We start from the raw sequence: 11,706 nt of genomic DNA on the forward strand, positions 1-11,706 counted from the left end.
CTTTACATTAGTGTACTCACGAAAGTATTTAGTATACTCTTGCCTTTTGTATGAACTGTTAAAATGCAGATTCTGGTCAGATGTGGTCAGAAAACTAGATCAGATTTTTTTTTTCTTATTCTCCTGAAAAATGCTTTTATTGCTTGTTTTGTGTTCTTGTATAATATAGATGTTGTTTCACACTGAATGTGAACGTGAAGGTAGATCAAGTAGGAATCATTTACTTTATTGTCTTTTCTTTTGAGAAGGAGATGTAATAAATATTAGGTAAAGTGTGTTCTGGTTGTTTGGTGCCTTGCTTCAGCACTGCCAAGTAACCACATTTCAGCTGAATGTTTCTTTACTAGTATTCAGTAAATATCCCATTAGAAAGTTATATAAATTCAGCTGGCTTCAGGAGTGCCAAGTGTACGTACTGGGTACCTATTATTAATGATTTTGGTGAAAATTTTTCCTAAGTTTTAAAAATTTTTGATCTTTGTTTCTGCTATCAAAAATAAGAGCTTGTAATTTACGAAATGGTTGAAAAAAAAGTTAATAGAGAAAAAATAAAAGCCTCTTTCTTCCCTAAAAACAAAGTGCCATTTTTTATTATTCAGAAAAGCTAAAATTAATTTTAGTATCAGCTTGCATGCACTCATTTCATGAACAAAGTTGACCCACAAAATACTGGTGCTAAGTGTAATTCATGAGCATATGGAAAAGGGAAGAAGTAGCAAGAGAAAAATTTGTCATATAAATGAAAACAGCAAAGCAAACCAACTTAACTATTAAAAGCAGTGTACTCTGTAAGCTTTATGTAAGTGAATGTTTGATTTGGTTGTTTACCATCATTTCATTCAGTACTACTACTGCTTTAGTGTAAGTCTTTTAATGAAAGCTGTCCTGTGTGACCAGGATTTTGATACTGCTTTCAATATGCAGACTAATTTTTTTTTAAGAGTATAAATACATTTTTTGTAATACAAAAATCTTAAAACTATACTTACTTTATTGATAGTTGTTCTACTGCAGAAAGTAATACTAGCAGCATCTTAAAATAAAAGTTGTTTTGTTGATATTTGAAGGTACTCAAAAAGGGACTATTTTGTGCAGGCAAAATATTTTAATTGCAGCATTTTTAGTCTAAAAAATATTTCTGATGGCGTGGGGAATAAAAGAGTTAACAAATCATTTTTTCAAATGCTTCATTTTCTTTTCAAATAGAATTGATAGACTGTTGTTAAAATAATTTGGCTTCTGATAGGTGTGCAGTTTTAAACTTTATTTGAGAAGTGCTGTTTTGTTTCCTTAAATTCTTCATAAGGGTGACTGCTGCAGTTCTAACTCTTTCTCCAAGTGCTTAGTCTGGGTACACATGAAGAATGGGCAGATTTATGAATTTCACAGCTGTTGCAAGCTAAACTGTTGTCTGGTTTGATAAGCAGAAACAGGTGGGATGTTAAACGGACAAAAATAAACCCTTGAGCATGTTAGCCAGGCTCTATAAACCACACTGACACCTCTCTAAACATGTGTAATTCGATAACTAAAAAATAGTTAAAAGTTCTTACAGATGTACTTTAAAGGTGCATTTGGCCTCTGCGTTGCTATCAAAATACAGGGAATGGTCAAAAGACTGCTTTCATTGCTGCAGACCTGTAGTTTGCAAGATGTTTTTGTAGTTTGTTCCAAAGAGAAATTCTGTAAGCTGCAGGGTTTTCTCTTCTCAGGGGAAGAGAAAGGAAGGTATGTATGTGACTTCCATTAACATTTATGGGCATTGCATGCCTGCTGAAGGGTGAACAAAGCCCAGATATTTATGTCGTAATGTTAAAATTTTTGTACGCTGAAATGTGGTATAATAGGCACAAGAGGGAGCCATATAGTTTACAGACATTCACAGTGAAATTATATTCCTAAAGAAAACACAATCAAGTTTGAACCTCTTTTGAAAGACTATACAGTGGTCTTCATGTTTGATTTTTCCAGTGTATCTGTGTGCCCCTGATTCAGAGGGGCTTTTGTAAGTTAAAACAAGACATGAAGACAAAGAGTGCACTTAGAGAAGGTGGAAGGGCCCAAACTATTTATAGTTTGAACACAATAGGTCTGAAGCAGCATTGTATCTTTTCCCCAGCTCTAGTAAAGGCTGTTATTACCTGCCTAAATAAAAGGCAATTTTATGATAATTTTAGTTGACTTTTAAAATCTTTGAAGTGATAAGTCTGAAACCAGCAGAGCCCATTAGGTAGCCATAGCTTTTGCCAGGGCAGCCAGTATATGCATTCAGTGGCACTCTATGTGTAAGTGGTATCTGCATGTAGCTGCCTCTCATGTGCTGGAAAAAAGATCAGTTTTGCAGGACTGTCCAGGATGGCAGTCTGGGATTGATTTAGAGAGTGTTTTCAGCCTGTAGTCTTTGGTCCACTGAGGGACTGCAACTTTTCGTGAAGAGCACCAGCAAGCTATCTGTCCATAAAGAAAACAAACAAACATCCAAACTCAAACCAATATGGGTGACATCGTAGTGGACATCTGCTATAAGCTGCCTGATCAGGAGGAAGGAAGGAGGGGATGAGGCCTTCTACACAGAGCTAAAAATAGCCTCATGTTTGCAAGGCGCTTCAACCACCCTGGTATTTGTTAAAGAAACAACACAACATAAACATAAACAGGGCATAAACAATCCAGGAGGTGTGTGAAGAGCATTGATGACAGCTTCCTTGTCCAAGCAATAGAGGAACCAGTAGAGAAGTGCTACTTCCATTCATTGACCTCATACTTACAAACAAGGAAGGATTTGTCAGGGATGTGAACGCTGAAGACAGCCTTGGCTGTAGTGACCATAAGGTGAGGAGGGAGCAGACCAAAAAGCAAGGTCACAATGCTGGACTTCAGGAGAGCAGTATTGACCACTTCATGGATCTGCTTGAAGAGTTCTGTGGGTTAAGGCTTCGGAGGGAAGAAGCACCTAAGAAAGAAAATGTAGTTAACATGGATAGATCACCTCCTTAAGAGCATTCCATCCCAAAAAGCAAGAAATCAGGCCAAAATGCCAAGAAACCTGTATAGATGAACATGGAGCTCCTGGCAAAAACTCAGACGCTAAAAGGAAGCATGGAGAGGGTGAAAGCAGGGACAGGTAACCTGGAAACAATATGGAGACATTGTCCAGTTATCCAGGGATGTGGTTAGGAAAGCTAAAGCCCAGCAGTGATTGAATCTGGTAAGGGATGTCAAAGGCAACCAAGAGGGCTTCTATATGTACATAGGTGACAAAAGGAAGACTAGGGGAGATGTAGGCCTGTTGCTGGATGGCACAGGGGGCCTGGTGACACAGAACATGGAAAAAGCTGAGGTACCAAATGCCTTCCTTTGCCTCAGTCTTTACTAGTAAGACCAGCCTTCAGGAATGCCAGGTACCATTCACCAGGAAAAAAGGCTGGAACAAGGATGATTTACCCTTGGTGGAAGAAGATCAGGTCAGGGAATATTTAAGCAAACCAGGCATATACAAGTCCATGGGCCCTGATGGGAGGCACTGACAAGTGCTGAGGGTTATTTTGAGGTGACTCACATGCCCAAGGGTCAGGATGCCATTTAGAGGTCCTGGACAAGTTTGAGAAGTCAGCCCATGGGAACCTCATGAAGTTCAACAGGGCAAAATGCAAGGTGATGCACCTGTGTTGGGGCAAGCCATGCTGTCAATATGGCTGTGGGCTAAAGGGATTGAGAGCAGCCCTGCAGAGATGGACTTGGGGGTGCTGGTGGGTGAGAAGCTCAACGTGACCAAGCAACGTGTGCTTGCAGCTCAAAGACCCAATTGTACCCTGGACTGCATCAAAAGCAGAGTGGGCAACAGGTTGAGGGAGGTGATTCAACCCTTCTGCTCTGGTGAAACCCCAACTGGAGTACTGTACACCCAGCTCTGGGGTCCCCAGCACAGGAAGGACATGCAGCTTTTGGAGCAGGTCCAGAGGACAGCTCCAGAATGATCAGGGGGCTGGAGCACCCCTCCTGTGAGGAAATGCTGAGAGCTGGCACTGTTCATCCTAGAGAAGGCTGCAAGGAGACCCTAGTGCAGCCTTTCAGTACTTAAATGGGGCTTATAAGAAAGACGGGGACAAACTTTTTAGCAGGGCTTGTTTGCAAGAATACAAGGGGTAATAATTTTAAACTAAGAGAGGGTTGATTTAGACTACATCTAAGGAAGAGACGGTGAAACACTGGCACAGGTTGCTCAGAGAGGTTGTAGATGCCCATTAGTAGAAATATTCAAGGTGAGGTTGGATGGGGCTCTGAGCAACCTGATCTAGTTAAAGATGTCCCTGCTCATCACGGTTGGAATTGGATGAGGTGATGCTTAAAGGTCCTTTCCAGCACAAACTCTATGACTCTTGATGATCTTTGAGTGGTCATGATGACTGGGAGAAGTTCCTGAGGACTTGAAGAAAGCAAATGCCACTCCTGTCCTCAGGGTAGAAGGAGGACCTAGGCAACAAGCCTGTCAGCCTCACTTCAGTCCTTGGGAAGGTGCCGTCCAGTAGGACTTTGACAGGCTGGAGAAATTGGCTGCCAGTTGATGAAGTTCAGCAAGAAGTGCAAAGTCCTGAACTTGGAGTGAAATAATCCCATTAGTATGTTTGGGGACAAGTTGAAGGTGAGCCAGCATTATGTCCTTGCAGCAAAAAAGGGCTAATGGCATCCTGGACTGGATTAGGAGTGTTGGCAGCAGGTCGAGTGAGGTGATCCTTCTCCACTCGCCCCTGGTGAGGCCACACCCAGAATGCTGTGTCCTGCACTGGGCTCCCTAATAGAAGAAAGATCAGTAAGAATTTTAGAATTAAACCAAATGGAGAAAGCAAAGTCACCTATTTAAGTAACATTTTAGCAAGTAAGTTTAATTTTCTTTGACTTGGTTTTATGCTTCTTTGAAAAGTTAATGAGCAAATACTTGCCAATGCTTTCTTTGCCTTCTGTCAAGCTACTCTTACTCAAGAAGGCAGAAGCTGCCCCATGAATCACACCCTTTTTTAAAATATTTTTTTCAATATAGAATCTGTTTGGTAGAAGTGGTTTGAAGTTTTTAGATTATCTGTAGTTTTCTTTCATCCAGTATTCCACAGGAACACATTCATACTAGTTTTCTGACTAGCGTGTATTGACATCTGGACACTGTTTGTGAAAGTGTTATTGTAGTCCCATTGTGAATACAAGCTTTACAGTAATCCATCCAAAGATGTTTTGATCTGTTTATGTGCCGTATTGGACAGAGAACTTAATTTCCTGGAGGCTGTAATCCCTTTTGATCAGATACTAAATTTGATTTATTATTCATATAAAATTTGACTAATTGATTTAGCGTGAATGAAATTCTAAAATCCAGTCATTAGCTGTTGGAGACTGGAATATCATTTTAGTTAGGATGTTTAACACATCAAATTCTAGATTTCAAAATAATATTATAGCATCATCTTTAAAACTCTTCATTATTGGTTGTATTAGCTGGGAATTCACCTCTCTAGCTTAATTTTTACACCAGTTTTTGAAGTTGTGATGATGCTTTCAATATGACTTATGCTGCTCTTACGTTATTTTTCTGTGCTGTTTTTAATCTATCCTTTTGCAATAAGCATATGATTTTCCAGGTCAGCGTGAAGTAGAACGTCTGGTGTCTCTCTGTACTTGGCTTGAAGATACCACCATTTAACTTTTGTGTGCTAAATGATAATCGAGTTGAATTCAGACAAGTATCCTGCCTTTTAAAACACTTTATTCAAATGTTTGGAAGTTGTTTATTATTTTTAAGTTGATATAATAGAGAATATTTTAATGCTTCTAAAGAGTTCAACCAATATGCAGTCAAAAGCAAATATATTTGGAAGCAGAATTGTTTTGCTTCTCTACTAGGTAGATCTTTAGGATTCTCAGTTTTTCCCCCTACTTGATTTATACTCATTGGCATGCCAGTCAAATAGCTTTTTTCAGAAGTGATGTCAGCAACACTGTGAAAAATGGGTAGAAGAAAGATGGCACAGTTGTAAACCCTGTAAAATCTTTACCTTTTGTTTACTTCTCTGCTATACATGTCACCTTAAGGAGAGATTTAAAATTGCATGGAGTGAGCAGCTACAAAGGTAAAATAGTGTTGCTATTTAATTTGCTTTGTCTGAATTTCAGTGCCTCAGTTGTTCTGCTTGATCAATAATAAATCAATAGGCAGTTAATAATAGAATATATTTATGTTTTTCTGTGTTTTTCTTCTGTGAAGGCCAAAATATTGTATTAATCTGTTTTGCTGGCAGCAAGCTGAAGATTGACAGTATGCTTGTACTGTACCACTTAGTGTATCTACTGTAAGGTGGTTTAGGCTTTGCAAGCGTGTGCCAAATTCCTGATTTTCGTGTCACTTCTGGTATATCCCACCCCCGGCTATGATGACAGTAACAGCAGATCCTGGGGCTTCACTGGGCCATTCCTGTGGCTGCCCCACTCCATCGCAGAAGCAGCTCCAGGCTTTGCTGGGTTGCGTCTGTCCCTCTCAGACAAATGAAGAGCTCAAGTCCTTACGTGGGTGGGAGGTCTGCTGCCTCCTTCCCCTGTTCCTTCCTTGCCTTCCACAGGAACACGGCGACAGCTCTGGGCTTTGAGCCAGCCGGACACAGGAGGAGGTGTTTGGCTGTTCGGGCAGCGTTTGCTCCTCAAACAGCTGTTCCCTATCTCCTCCAAGGAAAAGGTGGCAGGCCATATGGAGGCATCCTGTGGTCCAGATTCAGGCGATGGGCGCCAGTTGGACCGTGCTGGCCCAGGCACGTCCTACTTGAAGTCTGCTATTTCTTACAGTCAAAATGCTCCTAAGTTGGAGGACAGACAGGATAAAACATATCTTTAATTTTGGATATAGATGTTATCTTTCTTTGTACAGTCATTGTTAAGAACTCCTAATCAGTAGGTTTTAATTTATTTTATATTCTGGATGGTTCGGATTCTCTTATACTCGCCTAAACGCCTGCTTTCCTCCAGAGAAGCAGAGATGTACTTCAAAGCATATATGCCAGTGCAAAACAAAATTTGTTTCTGCACAGTTTAAATCACATTTGGGAGGAATAATACGTTCTCTTGTTAGTATTATGGGCTTTTAAGGCATTTTTTTTGAAGATGGGGTTCTCAACCATTCTTCTGCTTGAGAATGCAGATAAGCATCTCTTTTTACAGCCAATAGAGTGGGGACAGTTTTTTGTTTGATTTTCTGTTAGTTGCTTTTATTTTTATTTTTTTAACTGAGTTGCACTTTCCGGGACATTTGAGTTTATCCCCGGAGATGTTGTCTGTGTCTGTTGTGGAAGTGAGTGCCTCAGCAGACATCAGGAGATTATCATGCACTTACAAGTATACTTTCTCATATAAAGTTTGTACTTATTGTGCAGATTCAATATTTTTCTTGATATAACAGCAGTTACAAATGTTCCATAAATTTAAAATATGATAACAAGCTGATGTTTCTTAGAGTGAAATACTCAAAGGATGTATTCTTTAAGCACTGCAAAATTATACAGGGTACTTATCTTTGTTAAAATTAGTAATTTAACTAAATTACAAAGTGGATTATCCTCTTCAGTCAGACCCAATGCTAATACTCCACACAGTAGGACATTGATATGTTGCTAAGTAAACCAAAGTTTATTTTCTTGTACTACGGTTTGAATGTGAGTTGAAAAGGAAATGACAAGTTTTTAGTTTTGGATGTGTGTGCCACTGTAGTCCCAGTACATCTGGTTCCAGGACTTACCATGCCCCACATGCCATAGCAGTTTTGCAGCGGGGATGATCATGATCCAAGCTTCCACCTAAATGGCTCCTGGTATGATTTGTTTGTAGGCTTGAGTAGTTGATTCACAGGTAACCAAACTTTGGCCATACTGCATAATATTGGTGCTTGTTAGGAAACTCTTTGGTTGTGAAGTGCTCATGAATAGAAAATACTGTCCCTGTCCTTTCAAAGAATTTAGCTTCAGGCTTTCCATCAGAGCATTTTATTTGTGGCTTGTGATTCACTCAATTAATAGTAGAGTTGTGGGATGAATTTGTGCATGAACATAGTGCCTGTGCATTGCACTAAACAGAATCATAGAATATTCTGAGTTGGAAGGGACCCACAAGGATCATCAAAGTCCAGCTCCTGAAATTAACAAGGTAAAATGTTTCCTGAAATGAAAAATGCTCAAGGTGAACCTTACACCTCAGGGACAGCCTAAAGAGTAAATGATATGTTGTGGTATGCAGACACAGACCCTTGCGAAGAAGCTATTTACTGTAGATATCTTACGGTACCTGTGTGCATGAAGCACTGCAGACTGAACCTATCAATCTAAGGCTCAAAATGAGCAATAAACTCATATTTCATAAGGAGATTTACCACAGGAGATAATGGACCTAGTGTGTCTTTCTGTTACATGAATGGGCATGGGAGGGAGTGGAGAATCTGTCTCGCTGCAAAACATGTCCAGTCTCAGCCTGGCTTCTCCCACTTCAACCCTTAATGGGGCTCTGAGTGGTTTTGTGAAAGGACAAGAAAACTTGGTCAATAATTTAAATACTCTGAGCGTCTTCTATTTTAGGAAAGACTAGTATTTCAGAGTTATGTATGTTAAAGAAGTATTCTGTAAATGGAGTGATCAAGAAGTGGATGTTGAGAACTCCACTGCTGTCTTGCCTGTTTAATAAAGGAGATGCCACGGGATTGTAGGCAGGGCACTCAATTGCAGTCAATTCAGAATTGTTTCTGTGTACACTGTCAACCAAATGGTAACGTCCACTTTGTATGTGAAGTGGGTTGTCAGTCCTTCAGACCCTTGAGTTAGTAGTTAATGGTTTGAGTGTGTCTGTTATGCCACTGCTGTTTCATTAACTAAGAACAATTTTTGCAGGTAGAAGGTACGAAAAAAGGGACTGTGCAGTTAAATTCCATTGCACCAGAAGGAGTCATTCCACTTTGCTTCCGCTGCATGAATCCCCTAATAGTCTGGAACAGTGCTTTCTTGTGTATATTGGCATAAAGTAAATAAAAATTGCTGACATAAAGAATAAGCAAGAATGTTATTTAGATTTAATAAGTTTCAATCCTGTGGTACCTTTTTTATTTTAAGCTTCATTCTATTAGGTTTTGCAAAGTAGAGTCATCTCTCTTCCCTCAGAAAAGTCATATAACAGCACAAGTTTGTGGATGTTATTCTTAGTGTTTCATGAATTGGGCTGTTTGAAAATTCCAGAGCATGCCTCTGTACTTATAAACTGTTATTACCAAGTGAAATAATCTTTGGCTTTGTCTCCTGTCCTGCACAGTGAACTGACTTCCCTCATTAGGTTAGGCAGCGTATGTCCAATGGAAAAAGTGAATTCTTGTTTCCCTGTAGATTGCTAGGATCCTCCATTCTGAATTCTTTATTTTACTTAGCTTTAGGGCAGTTAAAGCCTCAGCAGCTCCACAGAGAGGAGTTTCTCTTCAAGGCTGCTGCTTCAAAGGATTTCCAGAGCTGGGAAAGGGACAGTAACCAGCACATGCTGACAGATCTTCCTGCTTCTGGCCCTGAAAGTGTGTGTGTGTTTGTGTTTTTGTACACCTACACATTGGCCTGAAACCATCGAGTAGCATCCACCAAGGCTCATAACGAAATCTCCCCATGTTAATGAGTACATTGAAAAGGGGAGAATGCGCAAAGAAGAGGAGGAAAAAATTGTTTGGTCAAAAGCAACTAACCCTTGGGGTTTATGTTCAAAGGAATGAAAGTTAACAAGGTGGAAGCTTAGACTGGTTTGGGCTTTAACTGTTTCAAGCACCCATAGTGTTTTGGGGGCTGTGAGGGGTGTGCAATGATGGCCTCAGTATAATCTCAACACTTGTTATGATACTTTTCTGAGATAGAAATGGAGCTGTCTCCACTTCAATGGGATACAAGAGGTTTTTGAAAATACTGAAATTTCATTTAGTAATACTGATGCAGTGATTGCCCACACCTTTACCTTGGACTTTTGAGTACTTGAAATATTCTTCACAGAAATCCAAGCATCTCTGTGTCTATAAGCTCAGGAAACCAAACAAAGCAAGGATTTTTTTTAATCTTTTTTTTTTTTTTTTAACTAGGTGTTACAGTGGAGTAGTAGGTGACTCCAATGGTCACTTTATTTCAGCTAAAAGGTGGTGCCCTTTTATAAAAAAACCTAGCTTTGATCACATCCAGTGATTCAGTTAATTTTTTTTTACTTGGATTATACAAGGGTTAATAGCACAAAGGAATATACTGTTCAATATGACTTCACATCAAAATACATTAGCTCTTTTCAAGGCATCTAGTAGTGTAGATAAGAACACAGATTTAACACTATGTAAACTTTAAATTTTCCTTCTACTGAGACATTTTATTGTGTGTTACAGTAATAGGACTTGTACTTTGCATCACTTGGTAAACAAGCAAATATTAAGCTAATTTTAATAGAAATTGCCCATCAAGATTAGGAGCTCTGATAAATGAGCTTTAGCATTTTATGATTGAATAGAGGAGGGGGTTACTGCCTCTGATAGTCTGGCCACTCTTTTACAGGGGTCTAATGCCCTTAGGCTGGACAGCAGAAGTGAAGGTTATGTGGCTTCTCAGCCAGAAAGGCGCACCCCCTTTCTCCACTGCAGCCTTCATGCCATTCAAATGAAAACGAGTCCTCTCAAAAGTGGAGGAGTCCCCGAGCATCTAGTCTGTGGGACTTGAGAATCATTATCTTGTGATGTCCATCCAAAAACGTGATGGGGAAATTATTGGCACAGAGGCCCCTATGGCACATGGGGGGGGTGTTGCTTATTTGAGAGACATTAAACATGAGGCGTGAACCCCTGGATATTGCTGCTTCACAGAAAGAGAAAAAAATGTCTGGAAGTGTCCTTTTAATTTTTTTTTTTCCTTTTCTCCCGCCCCCTCCCCCCCCTCTCTGATTGCCATACTGAGTAACTGGCTTCTAGTCTGATAATGTTTTAGGTGACTAGAATAACTGTCTCTTTCCACAGTGGCTGCAGACAATCTGGCAGCAATCACTGTTACTTTTTAATATTTCTGGTTATTTTGAGATATCCTCCAAATGTCTCAAAGAAGGCTTGGAACACTGAAGGGGAAAAAAGCATTTTTTTTATTCCTTTTTTTTTTTTTTAGGAATAGCAGCATCAGGAGGAAAATGAAATTCAGCATGCCACTATTTGTTTTTGCAGTGGTCATCACCCTGATTGCCAGCTCTGACAATATTTTCACAGAAAGGGTAACGAAATAGATGGTATTTGTTCTTTATAATAACTCTTTCAGTAGAATGTCAGGACCTGCATCTAAATGAATATATTCACATTTTCATGTTCCCATTTTTTATTTAAAGCTTCCCCTCCCAACTTTCTGAAACTACTTCATACAGACTTGGTAAGTTAAAATTAGGGTTCACGCAGTGGATAATGTCACATTTGAAAGCTAATCTGTAGAGACCTAGCTGCGTGAACCTGTAAAAGCTAGATCTGATTTTTTTTACGTATTAAGTGTTTGTTTAGTTTAAATATGTCTGTATCTTTTTTGATCAGTCTGAGCAATTTGCATGCTATGCAGCAGTCATCTTCTATACTTTATTAAATATCAAGGTTTTACATTAATGTCAAGATAGTACATCAAAAATTCATGGAATATGTGACTTTTTTCAAGG

The 11,706-nt window shown here is 39.4% G+C and overlaps 1 protein-coding gene across 1 annotated transcript in view; it reads left to right on the forward strand.

Moving 5' to 3' along the window:
* The window catches only part of SETD3 (SET domain containing 3), a 39,348-nt gene that overhangs the window by 9,348 nt on the left and 18,294 nt on the right, over positions 1-11,706 (forward strand). Inside the window, exon 6 of the mRNA XM_017807424.1 lies at positions 8,910-9,032. Within this exon, the coding sequence (XP_017662913.1) occupies positions 8,910-9,032 (123 nt within the window). The remainder of the gene's footprint in view (positions 1-8,909; positions 9,033-11,706) is intronic.

This window comes from Lepidothrix coronata, unplaced genomic scaffold, assembly GCF_001604755.1.
Source record: "Lepidothrix coronata isolate B3197 unplaced genomic scaffold, Lepidothrix_coronata-1.0 Scaffold19, whole genome shotgun sequence".
NCBI classification, from domain to species: domain Eukaryota; kingdom Metazoa; phylum Chordata; class Aves; order Passeriformes; family Pipridae; genus Lepidothrix; species Lepidothrix coronata.